Raw genomic sequence first — 27,793 nt, forward strand, 5'->3', positions numbered from 1 at the left:
ATTGAATGGAAACTTTAATTGTCGGATAATGATGATGACGGAGCTACCCACGAAGCAATCTTTACATGATAAAATCAAATATGTGCCCACTAATCCACATCCCTTGGTCGCTTAGCAGGCCAATTTGAAAAAACAACACACAAAACATGGCATTTGAACAAAAGAATCTTTTCCCCCCGTTTAAAAAGAAAAACAAACTGTTTTACGAAAAGAATAAATAGGAGATGAATTCAAGCCAAATTTTGCATTCAATCTGCTGAACCTCAGAGCAGTGGTAAACATGGGCAAATTCCTTGCTGTTCTAGCCTTCACTTTTATGTGCAACTGCATATTCAAACAATGTGTGGGTGATACTGTGAGTTATGATCATAGAGCCTTGATTATTAATGGGAAGAGAAGAGTTCTCATCTCGGGGAGTATTCATTACCCACGAAGCACTCCAGAGGTGATTATGAATACTTCGGTGCACGAATTTATGAAGTGTGTATTAAATTCTTCTGGATAAACTCTCTGTTTTGTTTTTGCGTTCAAAAATCTATATTGGTATTCAGTTTGGAGTTTATATGGCTCGGAGAAGAGATTTGAATCACTCCAGAGGTGATTATGAATCTGCAGTACTTGAATAAAAATCTTCTGGATAAAGTTTCCGTGTCACTGTCTTTTAAAAATCTATGTTGGTACTCAGTTTGGAGTCTATAAGGCTGAGTGACTTGAAGCCTCCAGAGGTGATTATGAGTCTTTTGTTGTGTATAATATTCTTCTGGATAAATTCCGCGTCCTTTTATAAATCTATAATGGTGTTCAGTTTGGTAGTTTATATAGTTTAGAGGTTTAAAGTTTCTGCAGAAGGGATAAAGTTGTTTTTCTGTGAGTTGAAAAATGCTGGTAGTTTTTTGGGTTCATAGATTAGTATTGAAATACAAATATTTATGAAATTACTTGAATTTCTATATGTTTCATCTCAGTTATAAGCGTTTCAAAGAACTTGTGTTTTTTGGAAGTAAGCGTTTCAAAGAACTTGTGTTTTTTGGAAGTCCTATACTTTTAGTTTGAAATTCCTGGCAATTTTTTTCCGTGTGGACTAGGATGGTCCTTGGAATCTCCGCAATGTGTCATAAAATCGTACAATTCTATACATCTTATGTATTTTCTGTAAAAACTTGCGGATAAATTCTGTGTACTATTGAAAAAAAATCTTCTCTACAGAAAGGATAAAAAGTTGCATTTTTTAAGTTAAGAAATGCTGGTAGTTTTTAATTTTTCTAAAATTGGGTTCTTGAGTTGGTATTGAAATATAATATTTCTGAACTTACTTGAATTTCTATATGTTCTATCTCTGTCATAATTTTCAGGGAATTTGTGTTATTATCAGTCATATACTTAATCTAAAATTCCTGGCAATGTTTTTCAGTGTTAACTAGGACTATAGATTGAATCGGTCTTGGGAATCTCTGCAATCTGCAATTAACTTATACAATTTACAATATCATTTTTTATTTTCAACACTGATTCTGTTGTTTTTGCTACCCCTTCATTATAGCATGCCCTGCAACGCTGTCATAGAACTGATATTCTTATGACTATCCTGGATTTTCATTATTCAATCCTTATCTTTCTCCTCATTCGTCTAGGCCTGAACATGTATCTGAAATTTTCTACCGAGGAAGAAAAAAGGTCCAACATTTAAAATATTTATGTTCAAAATTGCTGAATTGCGAAAGGAAATACTGTTTGCAGAAATTAAGGCAATTTTTTATTTCAGACGTCTCTCAAGTTCTGTTCTTACTTAGAGAAAATGTCAAGTTACCGAATGTATTGACCACAAAAATTAGCACCATTCAGCGATCCATAGTTATGCAAAAGATGCTTCTAGAATGACTGTGAATACAAGATTGAATCTTATCGTTTCTAAAGTTTATTCTCTAGTTATTAACATATCAAGCTCTCTTTGCATGTTCATTTGTTTCAGATGTGGCCAGGCCTTATCCAAAAGGCCAAGGATGGCGGTTTGGATGTTATTGAAACCTACGTGTTTTGGAACCTCCATGAAAGTATACGAGGCCAGGTAGATATACAATCCTTTTATATTATATATAGTTCCTGGGTAGAAAGAAGAAAAATTACGACCACAAATGACCTTGATAGTTTAACTGGTCAGGAAATTAGGTTTGTTTGCACTATAATGTGATAGGTTACTAAGAAGTTTTGGCCTTCCTCTGTACTGCCCTTTATGCTGATTATCCTCTTCCTGTTATTATGCAGTATTACTTTGGAGGAGACTATGATTTAGTGAGGTTTGTGAAACTGGTGCAACAGGCAGGCCTGTTTGTGCACCTCCGAATTGGTCCTTATGCGTGTGCAGAGTGGAATTATGGGTTTGTCTTTTTTTCTCTCTTTATTACTCAAAGCAAATGAAGATACAGTAGGAAGTACATTAAAACCATCTCTAGGATTTTAAATATTCCTTTGGTAACAAATGATCTTTCAGATAAGTAACTTAAATGATCTTCTCATATTTTCTAATCTAGTAGTCTGCCTCTTTGTTCATGCAATCCTAAAGAAATTGCATCATTTTTATTGGTGAACAACCAGTTTTTGCATGGCCACCGGTTTCCACATTTATCATGAACTGCCTGGGGCATTTTAACTGCCTATTCAAGCAATATAAGTGTGATGATAGTAGGTTTACTTTATTGCATTTTGAGGTGCCTTGTGCTCTTCTCATACTGATCTAAACTCATATGAAATGAGTTAGTTGTTGACTCTGGTTTGCTAATCAGTATCACCTACTCTGATACCTAAATGTGAAGGTTTTATAGATTGTTCTCAACAAATAGATAATTTTTCCCCTGAAATTTTGATCAGTTTCATCATTGAAGTCTTTACGAGTGCAGAATGAAAAAAATCTTGAATTTCTAGGCTGAACATTAGACTCTGACATGATGCAGGGGATTTCCTCTCTGGTTGCACTTTATTCCAGGAATTAAGCTTCGAATGGACAATGAACCTTTCAAGGTTGGTCAGCAGTTTTGCTTTCTTGTGATGTGAATTTGAAGATACTTAAAATTTATGCTGAAGGTTCTTACATTTTGTCTGTCAATATACTTCTTGATGTGAAACCGAAGTATCACATTAGAATATCAAAACTGTCATCTAAGTGGTGAAAAAACTGACAGAAGGCACTCGTCGTACTGTGCATGGTTTGTGTGTTTGATGAGATGCTCAGACTTTTTTTGCAGTTCTCTTCTGCTACCTGGGTTTATGTTTCTTATTAGTTATTTCATCATTCAACTTGGAAAGAATCTGTATACGATCTTTAGTCAGGATCTCAATGTCAACTTGCTTTTATTGCACAGAGAGAGATGCAGCGATTCACTACAAAAGTTGTGAATGTTATGAAGGCAGAGCGGCTTTTTGCATCCCAAGGAGGGCCTATCATCTTGTCTCAGGTCTATTATTTTATCCTTCTTTTTTCTCTCTTTTCATTTCAAATACATAGTATGTTACAATCTAAGACCAAAAGACATTAATAACAAATTATATGAGTTTTGAAGGATGTATAAGGAAAGAGAAAAGGTCTTTAAAATTATTATATATAATATTTTTAAAGTCACCATATAGATATGATTAGAGGCCTGCATTAAAACTGATGAAATTTAACTTTTGAAAAAATTATATTCTTGTGAGCTACTTTATATTCTTGTCTATCAAGCAGATCTAGAATGATGAGATGATACTCTATGGTATAGGTATGAACAACGGAATTTTGAGTAAAATAAAAAAGACAAGAACCTAATTACTATGTGAAAATTCACATTGTAATTGTCCCAATAAAATAGATAGGGTGGAATGTCTTTATTGGAATATGACTATATCCATTGTCTTAAAGATGTATGTCAAACTCTTAATAGATATGAAATATACTCAATCACTAATAACTGAGAACTACTGAATGCAACATTTACATTTAGAAATTAAAGATGTATGTCAAACTAATAGATATGAAATATACTCAATCATGTATAACTGAGAACAACTGAATGCAACATTTACATTTAGAAATTTGAAGGGCTAGGTGCTACATTTTCTGACAATATAGAAACAATAATGACCAAAAACCTTTTCCATGGTCAACTTAAAAGGGGATTTTCTAGCCTCTTCAAAAGAATATAATCAAAAGCATGAAAGTTATGTTTATATTTGCATACACGAACTAACTTTCAAATTTAATTTTATGCAATTAGCACTGTATGTTTATCTGTTGAACTTCTTGGTAAACCACAGCTTGTTTCCTCTTAGTAATCAGGGAAGACATGTAAAACTTCCAATTGTTTCAAGGAGGGGCTTGAATTGACCTAAACAGTTCAATTTCAGCTGTCTGTTTTCTTTAGTTTATAACAGTATTTCATTTGTTCAAAGATGGAAATAATGTGAGCTAGTGGATATCATTTTTTTATGTGACTGTGAGTAGTTAGTAATCAGAGATTTTTATTTCTTTGCATCATTTCTATGATGATTAAACCTAGAAGCAATGTTTCTTTATCAAGGAAAACTACTCTTATTTTAATTATGGAACATAAGGTTTGCACAATATTCTTCTTGTCTCATATTTGTATCTGTTTACCTTTCGTAAGTTAAAACTTTACAATAGCATACCCATTTATCATAAACCATAAAAATTCCTTGAGAAGAAGAGTGCTTTGATCATGTGAAGTTCATATCCTTACTATATTCATTGCAGATTGAAAATGAGTATCAAATTGATGAATTCTATTATGGAGAATCTGGAAAATCATATGTCAAATGGGCAGCATCTATGGCTGTTGGACAAAATACAGGTGTCCCTTGGGTAATGTGCAAACAGGAAGATGCTCCTGATCCAGTTGTGAGTTTTGTTTCAGTTCTTTAAATTCATTTCCACTTTTAGCATTTCAGATAAAGGTTTTATTTCACTGGAGAGCCAGAGCACCTTTAATGCAAGAGTAGATTAGCTTCAACACTGGCCAAGTATAACGAGAATGAAAATCACTAACTATTTATGATATTAGTCCATTTTCTCTGTAATTATTATCAATGATTGAACCTTTGCCATGAAACCAGCCACCTAAGCAATTTCACGTTGAACCACACAAGTCAAATCCAATTAATTTGAAACTTTAATAGTAAGATATAAAAAGTTATATTTGGTTATAAAAATCATACGGTGGTATATTTTGATTGCAGATAAATACTTGCAATGGTTTTTATTGTGACGGATTTACTCCCAATTCTAACAAAAAACCAAAAATTTGGACAGAAAACTGGACTGGCTGGTACGTACAGATTGATATTCAACCCCAAAACATGTTTCTTTAGATAATCAGTGTATAAGTTGTGTCATTTCCATTTATGCTCCATATACAGGTATAGGTATATTACATCTTTAAAATATATTAGGGAGAACACTTTTTAAACATATATTAGTGATTTAATTTACAGGTTTCAAGCATTTGGGGGTGCAGCACCATATAGGCCTGTGGAGGACATAGCATTTAGTGTTGCACGCTTCTTTCAAAAGGGTGGCACAATGCAGAATTATTATATGGTATCAATTTATTGTGCACATCAGAGGAATTTGTGGCTATAAAAAAAACTTTTGTGGAAGAAAGTCATTTTTTGTCAAAAACAATTAAAAATTGTATTTATGTGAATCATGTGAGATACAAATTGGAGCCTACAGCCTTAACAATTTAGAACTCTTTCATCAACATCATATGTAGAATTAATGCTTGAGTTGCACAATTTGCAGTATCATGGAGGAACCAACTTTGGTCGTACAGCAGGAGGCCCCTTTATTACTACAAGCTATGACTATGATGCTCCAATCGATGAATATGGTATGTTATTTCTTCTAGATAAGGGTAAAAGATTAAATTTTACCACTATAAAATAGTGTGAAATTGCACATACATTAATTGTGTTAAGAGCTATAAAGGTTGTCATTCAAAAACTAGAAAATGGCACCATTAATAAACCATCTAACAAACAAGTTTGTTAAAATAAGATATTTTCATCATTTCTGTGCACAGAAGGTATGGCGCATAGGTCTGCATATAATTAGCAATATCACTGAAGGGATAAGGGGACCAAAAATAAAACTTCTGAGGAATGAACCTAAAATATTAACTAAAAATATGTCACATTACATGTCAACTGGCCTACTATTCTTAATTAGAATTTGGATATAAAAGATTCACCAAAGGCCCCCGCATACAACTACTAGGTTTAACATCCCTAGATCTGTAAAGTTGTAAACTATTGTCAATTTTTGTGCACGCTAAAAATTGACTATTCAGGCGAAATAGGAGATCAATCATCAAATAGATCCCAACTAGTGCCTAAAAAATTATTGATTGTTAGTACAGTCCAAGAGATTTTGATGACCATTCATTCCCTTAATGAAAGTTCACAAAAAGATTAATATTACTTAGAGATAGGTGATCATTCCACCAAAAAAGCATTGAAACAGACCTTGTATATATTCCTTGAAACTGCCAATGGTACTAGACCTTGTATATATTCCTTGACAAACCTACTTATAAAGAGATCTCTCCTTGATGTGACCATCAATAGTAGAATCATAAGAGAATTAAGTTGGCATTCATAACATTTTGAGGTGTGAGCATTTTGATGCATTACTTCAAAGAGTTTTTTAGTTCTTGCTCACAATTATTTCCGACAACGTAGCCCTCTACAAACCCCACAGATATACTTTCTTGCATAAGAAACCTCCTCTTTGTGGCATGCCCTCACTACAAATTTGACATTATCCTCGTTCCTTTCTAGTCACACATGTTGCTGCCAAGCTGAATTCTACCCTTGGAAACTAGCAGTCTATTAGACATCAGCCATTTTCAAGTTCTTTTTGGAGGAAAAGATTTGGGTGAGTTTGCATTACTTTTCAAACACCTCAAGCAACGTGCTTACCACATGCCTCTTTCTCAAAGCCCATAGGTGCAAACACAAACAAATCAGACTACTTCAAACTATTGTACCAAGATTTTTGTCCTCACCTCTCTCCTTTGGCGTGCTTCATGCCATAGATGGTCCCTTGCTCACAGAAATAGATTAGGCTTGACAATATAACCAACTGACTAGTAAACTAGTCTTTGTTACTGTTGATTGATTACAAGTGCTACAAATTACAATGCAGAATCACTAATTAACAATGTTACCCCTATACTAGGGTACGTCAGGATGGCGAGACGCCAGCAAGGGGAGGATGGGGCAGGGAGGGGTTTTTTATAGTATACACATAAAAATGCTAGTTACGAAATGATGTTTTAGTAGAAAATAGCAAATTAAAATAATTGAACTTAGCAAAATTGCAACATGAACTAGAACTATTTTCAACATAGTAAGATATTACATACCCAATAGTAACATTTGCGGAATGGAGGAGGTGGGGGTACTTGGGTACTCAAGCACCCCGTGCGGGACATCTCAGGGATGGGTACTTCAAGGTTTGGGAGGGGGTGCGAGTCCCCATGTTACACTACTAATTAATAAGCTGATGAATCAGCAAAACTTCCTCTCTTATATGTTAAACTCTTTAACAACTGACAAGCTCTATACAACCATATGCCATCTTTAGCACAAGAAAATTTCACCTCTACCATGCTAACAATAGCAAATAATTGCAGGCATTTTTACAAAGAATATTAAGTTATAGGAGATAAGGGTCAGGGTCTTGAGAGGTACAACCTTATACAAGTTTGATTTTAGTCAGAAATTTTCTTTTCATTATTCATGTATTGTTCACTGATTAAAGTTCCTAATTCTTTTGGAATATCAAGTAAATAAGGAGAGGGCCCTAGAATCTAATCTAGATAGTGGAAGGTCTAAATTTTTTAGATGAATCGACATAAGAATTGTCGGGTAGTTGATTCAACACTGCCTTCACTTAGAATAAGACTCTTCCTTGGTCAATTAATACCTTGAAGCCTAAGGCTTTTTTACTTTACATCAACCATAGTTGAAGCGATAGTACACTTGACATATTCAGGTGACTTTTCCTATTATAGTTCTTGAGAATATTTCAAAATTGTTCTCAATTTGGTCTTTCTCAAAATCTACCCACAATGGGGCATGACTAACCTTCATGTTATTTTTGGAATTGAGAAGAGAGTAACACCATTTTCTTGTTCAAGAAAGAGGGATTTTGCTAGGGTTCATTCATTGAGTCCCTTTGTCTTTTTGTATTGAATCAAACCCTCTTGTTTTCCACCTAATGTTGTGAAGCACCTAAAGGAAAGCACTCTTTTGAAATTATCTTTTTTCTAATTCCTAACATTGCTCTATTTTCCTTGGTTAGTCACACTGCCTCTTTGTTTGTATTTTATCAATATCAACATCAACATCTCAATCTTTCTCTCACGTCTCTCTCTAGAACTTCTTCCATGCTTTATTATATTTTCTCACTCATCTAGTCTTGTACTCCTTTAGTCCTTTTTCACTTTTTCTTTTAATTACCACATCTAATCTATGTTACATCTTCCAGATTAATTGAATAGCTATTATTCTGAATTCATGTAGTCTGATAAATTCAATCAAGTTATCAACTATAGAGCTGACATCTCTTTGGATTGCAACTTTAGAAAATGAGCATGCAAAAGGGATGTTTGAGATGTCGATTATCCTTTTTTTCAAAATAACTTTTTGGCTCGGCTTAATGTAATATATTATTAATATTGTAATATAAAACCTGCTATAATTTGAATTGAAGATTTATGTTTCTAAACCTTTTTTCTGCAGGAATGGTGAGGGAACCAAAATATAGCCATCTTAAAGATCTACATAAAGCTATTAAACTTTGTGAGCCAGCTATGATCAGCTCAGATCCTGAATATCGCTATCTTGGACCTGGTTTAGAGGTTTGTTTAGCTAATGTTTATATTAGTTTTCTGTAAATGGGGATAAAATTGTTCTTTTTTTTTTTTGAAAGTGGCCATTATGTGCAGTTCTAATGTAAATTTTTTTGTAGATAATATCTGTAACAGTGAATTTAAAACCACCCTAGTAATACTATCCACTCTTTTTCTAGAAGAGAATGCACAATAGAGAAACTTTGAGATTGTGAGATAGGATGCCAAAGTTGCTCCGTATTTGCATGAGGACACTAGAATTTAAGACCTCTCATTGCAACCTTGGGTATGGTCACTTGGTAATGGTCAATGTACCAGATATTTCATTGCACTTTAATTCTTCTCAAGTTGGTCATGAATTCCATTTTTTCATCCTTAGCTTCTTGATGATCATAACGATATCTTTAATTTTGCTGTCACTAGTGGACATATCACCAGCTCTGATCTCTATAAGCCTTCTTAAGTTACTGGATGCCAGGTGGGCTGCTTATAAAAAATAATTTATTGCTGCTGATAAAAGAAGCATTGGTGTCCATTCCAAAATCTTTCAGCGCCTTGTTGGCAGATCAAATGGCTAACTTGAATTTATGTTTGCCAAAGGATTTCTTAAATTACTCTTCTATGCATGGAACTAGTTCTTCCATGAATTAGACTGATTTTTTTATGGGTCAAATTGGGTGTTTTTATATGATCTAGGTTTTGATTAACACCCAATGATTCAATGGTGGTGTGATTCAAAATAAACACAGTTTTACCCAAAAAAAAATTGCATTCTTCTTCTATGCTTATCATTCAGACCATTGTAAACCATTTAAATTAGATCTATTATTCTTTTCATTTCTTTTTGTGTGACTTGAGAAATTCTGATGTGTAGCTCTTGAAAATATGATGTTTGTTTTCTCTGACATCATCTTGAATTGCTATGACTTACCTACCAAACTTTAACATATCTGGTTCTTGGTTTTATTTTTGCTATTATAGGAAGAAAGAGTTTTGTAATGCAATATTGTGAAAGGCAATTTATTCTTAGTTTTTCTCAGTTTATTAAAAAATATGAATTGTAATACATTCATTTGTTTGCAGGCGCACCTTTACTACACAAAATCAGGAACATGTTCAGCATTTATTGCCAATACTTATGAGGGGCAAGATTTAACTGCCAAATTTAATGGAAATACATATAGCTTGCCTGCATGGTCAGTGAGCATTCTTCCTGACTGTAAGAGTGTTGTCTTCAATACAGCAAAGGTTAGCACTCAGATTTGAAGTTGAAATCACATTTATGTTATCCTTAATTTATTCAAACTGTCTTAATTTTCTTCGAAGTAAATATGCATTAGCTAAATAATGTTATCAGCCCTGATAACATTTGGATATAAATCATCATATAAATAAATGAAAGTAGTATTTTGAAAGAGAAATAAAAATTTGATATAGATCATTATTATTAAATTTCCCATTGTCTAGACACTAAATTAACTAGCAGAGAGGATTGATGAATTCTAATTTATTAACCTACTTAACACTTTATTGTTAGGGTGGTTTTTTCTTTCTTGAAAATTTATAAACCTTGGATGGTTAATTCAAAACTAAATGTTAATATTTGTGGAACTCAATTTGCTCACAGATAAAGAGTAAAATATATTTTTATCCACAAATTGTAAGACATAAGAACGTTAATGTGTTCAAAATGACATGAAACTACTGTGAATATTTAACAGGTCATTACCTTTTTCATAAAAACAAAAAAACTAAAGAATATACAAATTGTGTAGACTTGCTTGCTAGTTGAAGATATCTGCTTATGATGTTTATAAAAAATGTAGGAATCTTAATCTTTGTTATGTTGATTATTTTCTTGATTTTTTATGAAAGTGAAAATAAATCATGGCAAAATTTATTGTAAAAAAAAGATGGCAGTGACAACCTCTACATGCACATATAATGAGATTTGTTTCTCTTTTGGTATAGGTTACCTCATTAACTAGTTATGCGCATTGGAAAACTAGTGGGAAAATAGGCACAGTCTGGAAGTGGTACAAAGAGCCCATAGGAATATGGGGGCCTAGTGCATTTACAAAAAATGTTCTAGTGGACCAAATAAATACAACAGGCGACTCAAGTGATTATTTATGGTACTCAATAAGGTAAATGCACATTGGATTTGCAGATCTGTAACTTTGATTCTACTTTGCACTCAGACCAGCAATTATCTGATCAGAAATTGGTATTATTTAGCTTCATCTATACTTTTAAAGGTTGGGATTTATAAACTTATGAATTCAGATATTCGAAATTTTTTTACAAAAATCCTTATAAATAAATTCTACACAGCCTAAAGAGCTTAAATTGTCTCCTAGTTACAATCTTCTTTGATTTTTTGAACGACCTTTTTTATGGCACTAGAATCATTTTTCTTTTTTCTTGACAGTTTGGAAGTTACCAGCAATGAAATTCCTGATGGCAGCTTACCAATTCTATATGTAGACACACTGGGACATGCATTGCACATGTTTATCAACAAACAGTACATAGGTAAGGTATTTTTTGATTTTCTGACTTCAAAACTGGCACATATTCGTGCTACAGAATATTTGGAATAATAATAAATTTAACCTCAACTTAAAATTATAGAAAATAGAATGTCTTTCTAAAAAGAAAATTAACAAATGTTTTAAGACGATATTAAATAAGTTATAATGCAAGAATAGATGTGTTCAAAATGTTTTCTATAGTTAGTCTTGCAAAAATCAGCAAAATTCTGAGACTCCTTGGCAAGTCAGCCAATTCAAGGCAGAAAATGCTTTGCATCTGACTTGAGGACTATAAGAAATACTTGGAGTTTACATAGTATGTTTTAAAGAAACACTTGCTAAGGTTTTGTATCCACTTTATCAAATGGTTGTAAATCTCACATCTAAGACATTGTGAGGGAATTCCAGGGAACTAGGCTTCAGATTCTCTATGTTATTTGGGTTTACTAAACCATTCCTTTGATTTAGCCCATCTACAAACAGGTAGAGATGTATTAATCAAGCCATTTCAAGTGGCACATTGGCGTTCCTTATGTAACTTATTCCTATATCATGTATATCAAGAATCGTGGATCCACTTTACTTTGTATTATGGTCCATCTAATTCTCCTTGTTTGCAGCCCTTAACATGGAGACAAGTGGGTATCACAGTTTTCCCTACACCATTGTAGATTCTTCAGCCTTGATTGTTGGAAGAAGATCTATTGGAATTTACTTTTCATGCAGAGGGTTTATGGGGTTCAATAAAACTATCTATAACACCAGCAAGATCATCCAATGATCTTAGTATAGTTTTCAATCTATTAGACCTCCTAGGCCTAACCCCAAGGCTTGCCTCCTAGGTATAGCCTTACTTCCCTTGAAATCCCACAACCCTTGCTATTAGATCACTACCCTAGATGCCATGAGTTTTCACTCCCATAAGTCTCCTTGGTGTTCTTTAATTATCTATGCTTTCCATACAAATTTCTTGAATCTTCCTAACACTTCAAAATAAGCTCTTTTTTGTCTCTAGATAGACCCGTACATAGATAGATGTAACTTTTGAACAAGAACTAAACTGCTCAATCTCACCATTGATAATGAGAACAATTAGGTTTTCACCAACTTAATCCAAAATCAGAAAGATCCAATAGTTTCTTAAAAAGATACAGTCCCTGCACTGAGCTGCATTTTAAGGGTTTCTAGGCTTTCAAGACAAATTTTATGTTTATGCTTTAAACACTTCACCAGTTAGCATATATTTGTAAACCCCACACACAATTAGAAAGAGGACTCAAATAGATTTCTATAATATATACTTAATGGTGTCTTTCTTCACACCAAAAGTCCAAACTAAACAGATTTTACCTCTTCACAAGCTGATCCAAGCTCAAGGATCAGCCTAGAGCATCACCATAACCTCGTTTGAAAGCTCTGTACAAACAAAATCAATACTATAATACAATTTACAAACTCCATTACCACTTCCTGCTAGGTATCAAGCATTTTTAATCATGGCAAGCGGTAATAGAGTCTTCTCTTTGAATGGCAATGCCGAAAAACAAGATTCTAGACTAGTTGATAGTAATTTGCTTATAACTTTTCATCCAGATTGATTCAAAGCATGAGACCAAGTACAAATGAAAGGTAATTCAGAGAACTAACTAAATATCACAACAAGAAATCTCAAAAAGAATGAGCTGCATTTTACGGGTTTCCAGGTTTTCAGGACAGATTTTATGTTTATGCTTCAAACACTTCACCAGTCGGCATATATTTGTAAACCCCACACACCATTGGAAAGAGGAATCGAATAGATTTCCTAAAAATATACTTAATGATGTCTTTCTTCCCACCAAAACTCAAAACCAAACAAATTTTTCCTCTTCACAGGCTCATCCAAACTCAGGGATGATGCTAGGGCATCACCATAACCTTGTTTGAAAGCTCTGTACAAACAAAATAAATACTATAATACAATTTAAAAACTCCATTACCACTTCCCACCAGGTATCAAGCATTTTCAATCATGGCAAGTGGTAATAGAGCCCTCTGTTTGGATGGCAATGCTGAAAATCAAGATTCTAGACTAGTTGACAGTAATTTGCTTATAACTTTTCAACTAGATCGATTCAAAGCATAAGACCAAGTGCAAATGAAAGTTAATTCAGAGAACTAACTAAATATCACAAGAAGAAATCTCAAAAAGCATGAGCTGCATTTTAAGGCTTTCTAGGCTTTCAGGACAGATTTTATGCTTATGCTTAAAATGCTTCACCAGTTAGCATATATTTGTAAACCCCACACACTATTGGAAAGAGGACTCAAATAGATTTCCAGAAAATATACTTAATGTTGTCTTTCTTCACACCAAAACTCCAAACCAAACAGATTTTCCCTCTCCACAGGTTTATCCAAACTCAGGGATCAGCCTAGGGCATCACTATAACCTCGTTTGAAAGCTTTGTACAAAAAGAATCAATACTATAATAAAATTTACAAACTCCATTACCACTTTCCACCAGGTATCAAGAATTTTCAATCATCGCAAGTGGTAATAAAGCCCTCTGTTTGCATGGCAATGCTGAAAATCAAGATTCTAGACTAGTTGACAGTAATTTGCTTACAACTTTTCAATCAGATCGATTCAAAGCATGAGACCAAGTGCAACTGAAAGGTAATTCAGAGAACTAACTAAATACCACAAGAAGAAATTTCAAAACATCTCTGCACAGGCTGTACAATGCATGGAAACACATGAAAAACTCAGAAAACTAGTTGTGACAGCAGTTTATCTGTACTTTCAATGATGGATTTCTTCATTAACATCAACCAACCTCAAAAAAATAATTCCTTGGCTTATATAAGACTTATCATGTGTTCCTATGGTAACCAACTCCTCTTATCCTTTCACAATCGTAAGTATCCTTGCAAAATGCTAAGTTGTTGTCAACCTAGGGAACATGGATCAACACATTAGTATGTTTGTCATGTTTTTAGTACTAATGACTCTCAACATAAACTAGATAAAACCATCAATGAACTTAAGGGGGACTATACCAACCCCTTGCACAAGCCAAATAAGGTCCTAAGAGAATCTTGTGCATAGTTGCTCACTTAGGCCTATTTCAAACAAAATGGACTATGACAAGTCCTATATAACAAACACATAAACTTATGAGATTAACTAACTCATCTCAACACAACTAAACATAATTAAAATCAAAACTCACTAATTAGACTTAACTATCCACTTATCCTCCAAGGTGTCTTCATAGTAAGGGTGCTCTACACCATACTTCCCTTGGACGAAAAACTCAAGTCCCTTGAGTTACTAGGTTGGCCAAGCAGTTGCCATGCTTCAAAATATCAGCTTTAGTCATCCATACTACCTCTAATTCAGGTAGGCTAATCCACTTGATAGGATACTCCTTGTATGCTCCTTTCCTTGTCTTCTTGAGAACCTTGGAATCAAGAATGCATTCCAATGTGACAGGTTGAGGTGTGGGTAAGTCTTTGACCTAATCGTAAGTAGCTTCATGTGAAGTTGCTGACCAAGAGTGTCTACATCTGTTGTACCCTTGAAAGGGTAAAGGTCTCCAACATTAAATATGGGAGAGATGCCCAAATTTGGAGGTAACCACCTCGTAAGCATTGTTTCCATACTTGTGCAATATCTTTAGAGGTCCAATCTTTTTCATCAGCAACTTGTGCATTCCCTTCCTTTACTTCCCTAAATTCTTTGGAAAATCCATCTCCGTTTTGTTTTTCCTCTATCATTAGTACGTTGCAGCTTTGGAAAAGTTTATAATCCTCCATCTACCAGTGAAATAGTCCATTCACCGAATCTAGATCATCATCCTTCAATCCACCTTCCAACCATAAGAATCCTTCCTTATCTATTTCCATCTATTTCTTCCCTTCGTCCTCTCCTTTTGAATCAAACGATCCAACTTCTTCTTCCACCATTTGTGTATGCAAGTCAATTATGAATCTTCCGCCTCTATGCTCCATGAATAGGGTGTTCCGTTTCCAATCATGTTTTACCTTTGCTTGCACCAACCACCCCTGTCCAAGGATGGCATCGTACCCTCTTCTCTTTAGAGGGGTGACCACAAGATCTAGTACAAATGGTTGCATCCCAATCGTTACAGCTGTGCCATCAAAGTTCCCAATGTTTTTATCCCATGTTGATCTACCATGAGTAATTGGAAAGTAGGTGGCCACAACATGGGTTGTCCTAGCTTTTTCCAAATATCTTCCAGTAGCACGTTCACACACGTTCCTCCATCTACAATTCTATCTATCAACACAATACCCAGAATGCCCATCTCCACTACTATCATATGCCTTTCTTTCGTAAGTGCCAGTAGCATCTGGTCTACTGCTGTTGTCTGATTACTATCCCTTCTTTCCTCTGTCACTCTTGGGGATGACTTCATATTCATAATAGCCATTCACAACTGTGGCATCGTGAGAACAAGGTCATTTAATTTAATAGGAACTTTTATTTGCATTATCTGCCTCATCATGTTTTGTTCCGCCAAGTACCTCTTCAAAGTTTCGACAGTGTCTTTTACTTGTGATTTCCCTATTTTCATTTGCCTTTCCAGCTTTGTTCATCCTTTTTGTAACCTTTCCTTCTCTTCTTCTGCATCGGGGTATTTTTCTTTCTTCGCCTGCTCATGTGTAACTGCCAATAGCTATTCATCACATGTTTCAATGCTTAATAGATTTATGCCTTGCTTTGGGCGTTTTGAATCTTCGTGGTCCCCCAGATCACACCATTTGCGTAGTAGCTATACCATCTCCTTAGTAGTACAATCTCTAGTGAAGTGGCCCCAAAGATTGCACACTTGGCATTGTATCATTGGTTGTCCACTCTTGTCATACTGTATTCAACTCTGGCCTCCATTGTTATTGTTGTTGTTATTGCCATCCCTTCTGCATCTATTATTGTTGCGATATCCTCCCAAAGTTGCATCGTTGCTTGTGTTATTCTCGGTGGACACTTCTTGCATTAGTAACACCTGCTAGTGTCTTTTTGATTTCATGTTAAACGGGCACTCCTTTAGGGTATGTCCTGCAACCTGTTTGATGTCACAAAACTGTTTCTTCGGGCATGAGCCCTTCATATGGCCATCCTCTTTACGGTTTGTGCACTATAGTTCTCCCTTCACTGTGTTCAGATTCTTTTTCAATTTCTTAATTTCTTTTATCATTTGGAGCATATCTTTCTGTATGCTTGAACCTTCTTGTTTGATTCCTCGTCACAACTGCTACTTTCAGATGATGAATCGTCTAAATCCGACGATTAATACTGTCTTTTGTTCACTTTCTAGATCCATCGCACAACTATATGCATCAGTGTATGACATGGGTGGTACAATCTTCATCTTCTTTTTCAAAGCTAGTTGTAGCTCCTCCACAAACCATCATTTTTTCAAACTGTCCGCCTGTTGACTTTCCATCTTCCCAACCAACTCTTTTAGTTGTCTAGCATAGGCCCAGATTGTTTCATTCTTTCCTTGCTTGGTACTATATATCTCCGCTACTATTTTATTATTGTCCCATAGTAATCGAAACTCTGCTATGAACTTTTTTCTAACGTCCACCCATGTAGTCAGTTTCTAGGGTCGGTGTTTGAAAACCAATTAATTGCCACACCCCGTAGGGTTTCCAGGAACTATCTAACCCAATCGTCCTCGTCCATCATGCCATTTGTTGTCCATATGGTTTCACACATTTTTCAATGTCTGATTAGATCTATCGTATCATCACCATTAAACTTGGGTAATTTTTCTTTTGCATTGGTCATCGGTACCCTTACTTTCTTTTGTTGTGCATTGTTGTTTGTACCCGTGTTTTTTTGTAGTCCCATACTACTCTGAACACCCGCATTGTTCTGTACTCCCATGCCACTTTGAACACCTACGTTGTTTTGTACTTCTGTACCACTCTGGACACCTATGTTCTCAAGTGGCAAGAAAGCTTCCTCAAGGACTTGGTTGTTTTGACCAAACTGTATTTGTTCATCAAGTTTATCAAGGACGAAGAGTTCACCCCATGCTCAAGTTCCTTCGACACTCCAAGCCGCGCTAGTCCTTTCCCTTTTGTCTGGATTCCCCTTTGGCCTATACTAATTTGGCAATTCTTCCTTTGTTTCTTCGATCACCCTTCGCCTTTCTCGGGCTTCTTCTATCAACCTCTCTCTTGACTGGCTTGGTGATTGCACTTCATTCGTTAGTGCTCCCGTGGTCAACTCTTGTGACACCACTGCCGTACCCTTCGGCGAGTTGTTGAAGTTTGTGCCTCCAGTCACTTTTCTGTGTGTGGTTTAATATATCTCGTGCCACACGTATGTTGTCATCTTCTGGATTCTTATTTCTATCTTTATTCAATGTGTTCAGCATTCATAGCACCCGGTCCTTATGGGCAACAGCGCCAAATGTTTACCGTACAGGGTAAACGGTTTATTAATGCATTTAGACAATAGACAAGAACATGTAACACGGAAGTATTCTTTTTATTATTTGCATGTATGTAGAAGATACTACAATAGTCGATATGATTGATTACAATGATGATTCCAAAATCCATTCCAGATGGTGTACATATACCTTTCCGAAGGGATGACTCAACCGTCATGTGCCCATTCGGATACTATTCTACCCGTTAGCTACAATATAGATTTTACCGACAACAGTAGGCTAAAGATAATGATAAGTTAATTCCCAATTTCATCCAAAGTGTCCTCCAAAAATGACCAACAAACTTTCTATCTCGGTCACTTACAATGTTGATTGGTAACCCATGAAGTCTAACCACTTCCTTGAAGAATAGACTTGCAACATTGGAGGCATCATCTGTGTTCTTACAAGGGATAAAATAAGACATTTTGCTGAACCTATTCACCACTACATAGACACTATCATAGCCTCTTGAAGTCTTAGGCAATCCCAACACAAAATCCATACTCACACATTCCCAAGGTCATTGTGAGATGGTAGTGCCTGGTATAGTCTTGCATTACTTGTTCTCTTAGCTCTTTGACATATGCTACATTGCTCGACAACTTTTCTAACTTCAGATTGTACCTTTGGCCAATAATAATATTTGGTCACTTGTTCTAATCTCTTATCAAGCCCAAAATGACCTCCCAAACTTCCTTGATGTTTCTCCCTTATGATGTTCTCCCTCATAGAACTGCGCGGTATGCAAAGCAATGGTCCTTTGAATAATAAACCTTCCCGCAACATATAATCATCATGATAAACTTTGAATCCCTGCAAATATTGCTGAGAAGTATTATAGATTTCTTTGAAATCTTTGTCTTCTTGATAAAGTCCCTTGATGTCTTCTATGCCTACACTTTGTAATCTGATTTCTTGGAGTGCCAAAACTCTCCTAGTTAATGCATCAGTCACATTATGGCTGACCCCTTTCTTATGTTTTGTGGTAAAGGTATAGGCTTGCAAGTATTCAACCCATTTAAGGTGCCTTTGATTCAACTTATCCTGCCCATTCAAGACACTAAGTGCATGGTTATCCGTGAACACAAAAAACTCTTTTGGAAGCAAGTAATAACTCCACTTTTTGAGAGCTTGTACTGTAGCATATAGCTCCAAATCATATGTGGAATATTTTTTTTGGCATCATTCAACTTTTGGGAAAAGAAAGCAACTAGATGGCCTTCTTGACTCAAAACTGACCCAATAGCTCTTTGCCTAGCATCGCCCTCAACAATAAACAACTAATTAAAATTAGGTAGCCTAAGTGTAGGTAGCTCTGCTATTTTAGTTTTCAGCAAGTCAAACCCCTTATTAGCCTCTTCTGTCTTCTTGAACTTGCATTTCATTCCCCGCATTATAGTATTAAGAATGGGTGCACAAACATGACTGAAATTTCTCACAAACATCCTATAGAAAGAAGCCATTCCATGAAAACTTTTAACATCTCCTATTCTTCGTGGATTTGGCCAATTCAAGATTGCATCAACTTTACTAGGGTCCATCTTTAAACAAACTTGAGAAATAACAAAACCAAGGTAAACTAATTTGGGTTTACAAAACTCACACTTTTCAAGATTGATTTTCAACTTGGCCTCCTTCAACTTCTTCAGCACTAGCTCCACATGCTTAAGATGTTCTTCTTTGGACTTGCTAAATATTAAAATATCATCTAGATATGCCAATGAACTCAACTAGAACTTCATTCATGAGTCTTTGGAATGTACTAAGTGCATTTATGAGCCCAAAGGGCATCACCAATCACTCATAGAGCTCTACATTTGTCCTAAATGTCATCTTGCACTCATCCCCAAGTTTGATTCTAATCTGATGGTACCCTGATTTCGAATCTATTTTGGTGAAATAGCAAGCTCCTCCCAAGTTGTCCAACAGATCCTCTATTCTAGGCATTGGAAAACGGTATCTTATTGTAATCTTGTTAATAGCTCTTGAGTCTGTACACATTCTCCATTTCCTTCCTTTATTAGATACCAACATTGTTGGAACAACACAAGGACTTATACTTTTCCTTATGAAGCCCTTATCCATCAGTTCTTGCACTTGTTTACCAATTTCTTCATTTTGACTAGGAGTTATTTTGTAAGCAGCATTATTGGGCAGATTAGATCCAAGTATGAGATCAATTTGGTGATTAATATCCCTCATAGGTGGTAATGAGTCTAGTTTATCATCCCCTATAACTTCTTCATATTGTTTCAACAACTCTTGTGCTTCTTGTGGATTTTCCTTCATGAAATCTGGTTTTTCCTTTGAGGTATCTTTAACTAGGTTCTTTTCACCATGAGATTCTCTCCATCCATATTAGCCCCTGCCTTACCAATGGCTGTCATGGTTGATGTTCTATGTTCTTCTTGAACTAAATGCGTTCTTCTTTCTCCAACATGTGAACTTGAGGCTCTCTTTGGACATCTACTGATGGAGTGGCCCACTTGATTACAATGATAGCATCTGCCTATAAATATTGGGGTATTTCTTCCTCCTTGTCTCCATCTACCTCTGAAGTTACTTCTTCCTCTTTATGTGCCTCTGAAGGATCCTCTTGATGAGTCTCCATGTCCTTCAAATGGATTATTCTCCTGTGTTTTTGCAGCATTGGGACCTCTTCCAAATAGACCCCTTCCTCTGAAACTCCTACCTCCTCTTTCCTTTTGCTGCTGCTCATTTCTTCTCTTGAACTTTTCCTCTGCCCTTAAGGCCAACTGAAAACATTTGTGTACACTATCAGGAGTGAGAATGCTGATCCCATCTTGGATATTGATTCTAAGACCATTCATGTACCTTGCCAACTTTTCCACTTCATTCTCATGCTTCTTGGCTCTCAAACTCAGTTAGTAAAACTCTTTTGTATAGGAGCTTACATCTAACTCCCTTTGTTTCAGATTCTGAAGTTTTTTATGAAGTTGTACTTCATAGTCTTTTGGAAGGAATTGTGCCTGGAGTCTAATCTTCATCCTTTCCCAAGAGACTATCTTCTTCTTTCCCTCTTGCAATTTTTCTTCTTGCATCATGTTCCACCATACTAATGCTGATCCTTTTAGCCTTGACTTGGCTACATTGATCCTTTTTTTCTTCTACCACCTCTTTGTAATCAAAATGGTTGCCTAAAGCATCTATCCACTCCAATAGCTCTTCCCCATTCAAGTTACCACCATAGATAGGTATACCATTTATGCTATCCCTGGAAATTGATTTAAATGCATCCATCATTACCTTTTGATCAAGAGCAAGTACTTCTTTCTCTTCCTCAGCTTCCTCTTCCTCTTCACCTGTCCCATCACCCCACTTTATTTTCATTTTCATTTTCTCTTTCTTGGGACTTCCTTCTTTCTCTTTACCTTCTTCTTGGGTCTTCATTTCCTCCAACTTTTGTGACACTAGTTGCCTTACATAATCCCGGTTCGTTTCCTTAGGACGCATTGAACTACCTTCAGATTCGTCTATGTTCGACATACACCACTTGTAGCCAATGTATCCCTCTGATACCACTCTGATTATGGTGCAAAGCATACTCACTATGAAAACACCTTGGAGGATAAGTGGATAGTTAAGTTTAATTAGTGATTTTTTATTTTAATTATGTTTAGTTGTGTTGAGATAAGTTAGTTAATCTCATAAGCTTATGTGTTTGTAATAAAGGACTTGTAATAGTCCATTTTGTATGTAATAGGCCTAATTGAGCAACTATGTACAAAATGCTCTTAGGACCTTATTTGGCTTGTGTGAGGGCTTGATATGGTCCCTCTTAAGTTCATGTATGGTTTTATCTAGTTTATGTTGAGAGTCATCAGTATTAAAAACGTGACAAACATGCTAATGTGCTGATCCACGTTCCCTAGGTTGACAACAACTTAGCATTTTGCAAGGATACTTAGCATTGTGAAAGGATAAGAGGATTTGGTTACATTGGACACATGTGATAAGGCTTATATAATCCAAGGACTGCTTTTTTTGAGGTTGGTTGACATTAAGGAAGAAATCTATCATTGAAAGTACAGATAAACTGCTGTCACAACTAGTTTTCTGAGTTTTTCATGTGTTTTCATGCATCGAACGGCTTGTGTACAGATGTTTTGAGATTTCTTGTTGTGATACATAGTTGTCTGAATTATCTTTCATTTTCACTTGGTCTCATGCTTTGAATCGATCTGGTTGAGAAGTTATAAGAAAATTACTGTCAACTAGTCTAGAGTCTTGATTTTAAGCATTGCCATGCCAACAAAGGGCTCTATTACCACTTGCCATGATTGAAAATGCTTGATACCTGGTGGAAAGTGGTAATGGAGTTTGTACACTGTATTATGGTATTTATTTTGTTTGTACAGAGCTTTCAAACGAGGTTATGGTGATGCCCTAGGCTTATCCCTAAGTTTGGATGAGCCTGTGGAGAGGGAAAATCTGTTTGGTTTGGAGATTTGGTCTGATGAAAGACACCTTTAAGTATATGTTATGGAAAGAAATTTGATTCCTCTTTCCAATTTTGTATGGGGTTTACAAATATATGTTGACTGGTGAAGCATTTGAAGCATAAACATAAAATCTGTCCTGAAAGCCTAGAAACCCTTAAAATGCAGGTCAGTGCGGGGCCAGTATATTTTTAACTAACCTTTGGATCTTTCTGATTTTGGAGTATGTTGGTGAAAACCTAATTTTTCCCATTATCAACTGTGCGATTGAGCAGTTTAGTTCTTGTTCAAAAGTTACATCTATCTGTTTATGGGTCTATCCAGAGACAAAAAGAGCTTGTTTTAAAGTGTCAACAAGATTCAAGAAAGTTTCATGGAAAGCATAGATAATTAAAGAACACCAAGGGGACTTATGGGAGTGAACATTCATGGAATTTAGGGTAGTGATCCAATAGCAAGGGTTGTGGGATTTCAAGGGAAGTAAGGCTATACCTAGGAGGGAAGCCTTGGGGTTAGGCCTAGTAGGTCTAATAGATTGAAAACTATACTAAGATCATTGGATGATCTTGTTGGTGTTATAGACAGTTTTATTGAACCCCATAAACCCTCTGCATCAACTTTGTTCTGCCATTCTGGACCTCCTTATCCTTGAGTGTATCCTAAGCATATTGTTAGCTCTTAACACATCACTGTTGGATGTTGATGTTGATGGTTTGAATGATTGAGTTACATTAAAGTACAATTCTTGTTCCTTTTCTGATTCTCACCTTGATGTACAACATTCATCTTCATCATTTTAATGTTTTCATTGGCAAGTCCTCATTTCTTGGATATTTATATTTGTAATTTCCCTTAATGGCTAGGTTCTACCTCCTTTTTGGTTTGCCATTTTCTATGCTTTTGTTGTTCATATTTCAGCATGCTGGGTTCCATTTCTACAATAGAACTTCTTTTTTGAAACTAAATCATACTTTGAAGTCCAATTGATCCACTTTGGTCATTTAGAAATGTATAGATATCTTACCACATTTATAATAGTTGTGAACAAAAGACTTACTTTGCATTTCTAAGGAGGGAAAGTATGACTTATCAATAAAATTTGCTTGCAGGTACTGGGACCGGTACTTATTCAAAACCAAAATTTTCCATGTATAAGCCAGTATTTTTAAAACCAGGAAAAAATACAGTGGACCTATTAAGCATGACTGTGGGCCTAAAGGTTGACTTCTTCCTATTTTGTCTCCAACTGTAGCAAAGTTCCAGTAATAAATCTTTTTCCAACTTGTGTTGTTCCTAACTCTGTTAAATTTTTGTGGCAGAATATTGGCCCATATTATGATCTAGAAGGAGCAGGAATTACAGGACCAATTACTTTAAAAGGCTTGAAAAGTGGTGCACGAGATCTTTCAAATTGGCAATGGACGTATCAGGTTTTCTTCCATATCTTATTGCCTTCTATAAATATTAGAAGTGTCCATGGGATCATGATTAGGGCATACAAGTTGGCATCATTTTGTGCCAATTTATTGCACCTAAGTAATTCATAAGAGAGAATTGCCATTCTAATCCAATTAGAATTTGTACTTATGTCACATATACAAAACAAATTTGATATTTACCAATATTTTCTTAAATTTTGATTGACTGTCTCGTTCCTAGAATCATATATTTTTTCCATTTGTAGATTGGACTGCAAGGAGAGCAGCTCGGTCTCTATCTTGGCAATAGTGCAAATAGTAGATATTGGAGTACAGGATCAAACCCACCCAAAGTGCAGAGTATGATGTGGTACAAGGTTAGCAATCATTAACTTTTGCACTTCTCAATTTGTTTGTGAATAATTTACAATAATTGATTTCAATTAAGTAGTGATACTTCTATGTTGGATGAAAGGTGATGAACAAATTTAACTGCCAATCTTCTTCTCCTAATATTATCTTTTCTGGTACTTTTTCCCCCTGTTTATAAATTGAAATGATTAATATGACAAGAAATAAACCAGTACAATGTTGTACATCAGTAAGCAGTGCTGTACATGCTTTTTAATACTTTTGTCGCAAAATAGGTTACAAATTTGAATATCTACTACAACATATCATGTTCTTCATATGCTAATTGAAAATATTTTAATAAAATTTTAATGTTGATAAATTATGTATCATGTGCCCTACATCAATAAGATGTGGCTAATTATAATTCAAGGGAAACTTGTTCAAAATTTGCATGGTATTGGATTCAAAGAATTAGAGGACAGCTTTTATCAGAAACAATTCTTTATTTATGCAATCTGTACAAGCAGTTATCTTCTTATAACTGAAGCTTGCAAATGCCTAAATTTATTTTAAATTTTTTTAAATTGCATTTTCTGTTAAATGCTCATGTTAGATGAGTGTAGGAAGTATTTCTGCCGGCCAGCATCTTTTCAGTACTTACCCTCAAAATTCTCATCGGTGATATTTCCAAAAGGAAAAGCATCTTGATTGCCAGAAGATTAGATGCACTCAAATTTTAGTTTATCAAATCTTATACATTAAAAATTTTGGAAATTCAGTGTCCATGTATTTTCTCTCACAGTCCTTTTTTAGTGAATTGTATCAAAGTTCTCTAGGTGCCTCTGATGCTATTAGAAAATTCTTGATTGTTAGTTTTCTTTGAATTCAGTCCAAACTCGTTATTAGCACTTCTAAGACAATAACGTGCAAGAACCATATAATGTTTGAAAAAAGTTGAAATTATCTATTCCAAAACCTTGTTGGAGGCCATTATGCGATCTATGCATTTTCTGTGCATGAAAGAAAACTAACAGGTCCTTTTAACCTGATTTGCTTCATATTGGAATGCACATATTTTTAAAGATTTAGATCAGGAAGAGTGCATTTTATTGTAGTATGTTAAATGGAATATGCACTGCTACAGATGTAAGTTCTTACAAACCCCACATAAGCCTTTGTAAATTTACCAAAGAGGGCAGACAGAAGCAGACAAGGAGCAGAATGCAAAGCAGCAACACCTAAAGTTTATATTTGTACAATTACAAGGAAAAAACCTGTGCTCCCAACAATCTCTAATTCTTCCTAGAGTGCATTGAATTCAAATATATCTTGAAATCTCTGCCTACTAAATATGCTTTCCAAAAAATTGCACATTCACATGCCTGGAAAATATTTAGTCACAGATTTGCTCCATACTAAATCCAATTTCATTATGTGAATGTCAAAGTCAACTGGCCCAGTAAGTGTTCAATATATTACTTCAATTCTCGAGAAAGCCTTGTCAATCAAATCTGTTCCCATTCCTGGTCCTTCAAGCAGCATAATTACCATCCCTTAAACATTCCCACAAAGAATGCCACCCTCTAATTGTTCCATCATCTCATCAATCAACATTAAGGATGCTCTCTGTGAGCTGGTTCAAAAATTGGAGGGAAATGAGGCTAGTGTTGCTTTTTCAATAATGTGTTTCACTGCTCATCAATCACTTTCAATGGCATGAAAAGTTGACCAACTGGTTCTCCAAAACTGCATGAAACCTCAGGTTTTCAGCCGAGCTCGCTAAGGATGGACTATCAGCATGTTCATAACTTGCAAGAATCAATGAAGGCATATACTTAGTGTGTACTTTGTTATTTTATGTTCATATTCATATCATATCTGCCATATATTCATCTCTATATATATTTCCTTTGTTTTCTGACGTCTACTACTTTATTTTTGCACTTATGCTTCCTTTGCAAGACTGATCTGCCTGACTGAATTTAATCCTCAATCTCATTTGGCTAGGAACAAAGGTTATTTAATATTCACAAAAGTAATTTAGCTCTATTTTAATTAATAAAACAAAACAAGAAAGGGGATAAGCATGTTGCTTTCTGATAAGTCGTCAGTTTTATTAAGCTTGCACTTCCCTGCGTTGAGATATAAAATACAGTCTTACTATATGAAATTTCTGGATTTGATTGTGTAAGATTTTTTATGATCGACATTTCAGATCATACTACATTACGCATCATCAGGATGCCAGAGATCAAGAGGAGAATTCATATAATAATTCAGACAGATTGTGGAAATTTAATAGCTTCAACAAATACAGTCTTGTGAAGAACGCCCACTTATATGCACATTTTGGAATGTGGATTGCAGGTTGAATTTGATGCTCCGGAGGGCAGTGGTCCGGTGGTTTTGGACCTTGTAAAAATGGGAAAGGGTCAGGCCTGGGTAAATGGACGCAGCATTGGACGTTATTGGCCTCTCAGCCTCTCTCCAAAAGATGGCTGCAGTAAATGTGACTATCGAGGACTGTTTGATGAAAACAAATGTTTGAGTAATTGCGGCCGACCTTCTCAAAAACTGTAAGAAAATTGATATGATTTTTTTCCTTGGTATTTTATAGCTTTCAAATTCTTCATGCTAAGACTAGAAGAGAGTAATTATGCTTGCTTAGACATAACTACAGTGGCAGCAAGGGATTGAGTAAAATGGTCTGTCTTTGTTAATAAATATTATGGAAGGGCTAACATATATTGTATGTTAATAAATTGGAGTGTCACTGATCTAGTTTTCTCAAGCGTGGACAATTTGTATGCTTTATTTCTTTCTTTCTAACAAAAAAACGTAAATTCCAGGTATCATGTTCCCCGTTCATGGATTCAGTCTGCAGGAAATGTATTGGTGTTGTTGGAGGAAATTGGCGGCGACCCAACCAAAATCGCGTTTCTCTCAAGATCTTAATAGCCTTGCGAGGCATCAAGCTCGATTGATATAGAACCACTTAATAAGGAACAGTATTGTACCAAAAGGTTTTTGTTCCATATATCCTTGTAGATACAAAGGAATGTCAGGTCCTTTCATTTTCGATTGATATTTCCAAGGATTTTGCATCAAAGATGTAAAAGACCACCCAAATGTACATCCTTATTCAAAGTTCGATGTTTATATCTGCTCAAATAAACGTTATTGTATATGTATTATGGTTGCGCAAGGTGTGACCACACCGATGTTCAGGACTTCAATTGAATAAAAGTTTGCCCCAAATTTCAAAGATTTTCCAGCTATATTTCAGGAGTTTTTTTTTTTTTTACGTGTGCTTTCCATGCTAATATTTGTTTATATCCTTACTAATTCTCAAATTTACATGTTTCGATGTAATTTCATCGTCTGCCAATTTGTCAGCAAGATTATTTCCAAATTTTTCCACCCCCGGTATCCATAGCCGTGCTGATATAACAGCGTCTTCAGCAAGATATAAGATACCCTACCAGGAGAATAATTTCAATATTTGACACTTAAATTATTATTTTTATTTTTAAAAATTTACATAAGAAAAGTTTCACTTGAACATTAATTAATTGGAAATGCGAGACGAAGGAAGGTTTCCAATAATAAAAGAATTGTATTTGTGACCTTGATTTGAGAGGGAAATTTATTCGCATGTTACTCTCATAT

General features: G+C 35.3%; 1 protein-coding gene across 2 annotated transcripts; it reads left to right on the forward strand.

Moving 5' to 3' along the window:
- On the forward strand, positions 1–27,402 carry LOC149545294 (beta-galactosidase 8-like). 2 transcript variants are annotated; one of them, XM_089790625.1, is made up of 18 exons: positions 1–445; positions 1,970–2,065; positions 2,263–2,375; positions 2,949–3,015; positions 3,357–3,449; positions 4,742–4,885; positions 5,224–5,312; positions 5,479–5,584; positions 5,789–5,876; positions 8,794–8,912; positions 9,987–10,151; positions 10,875–11,050; positions 11,335–11,438; positions 23,462–23,571; positions 23,672–23,782; positions 24,037–24,147; positions 26,492–26,700; positions 26,974–27,402. In XM_089790625.1, the coding sequence occupies exons 1-18, from the start codon at positions 281–283 to the stop codon at positions 27,077–27,079; spliced, it is 2,172 nt and encodes a 723-aa protein (XP_089646751.1). In that variant the 5' UTR covers positions 1–280; the 3' UTR covers positions 27,080–27,402. The 2 variants fall into 2 exon arrangements, with proteins under 2 accessions (XP_089646751.1, XP_089646752.1); XM_089790626.1 differs by having other exon boundaries at positions 245–725.
- Positions 27,403–27,793: the final 391 nt, after the last annotated feature.

Source organism: Cupressus sempervirens, chromosome 7 (assembly GCF_028749045.1).
Source record: "Cupressus sempervirens isolate cs-2001-9-10 chromosome 7, ASM2874904v1, whole genome shotgun sequence".
NCBI lineage: Eukaryota > Viridiplantae > Streptophyta > Pinopsida > Cupressales > Cupressaceae > Cupressus > Cupressus sempervirens.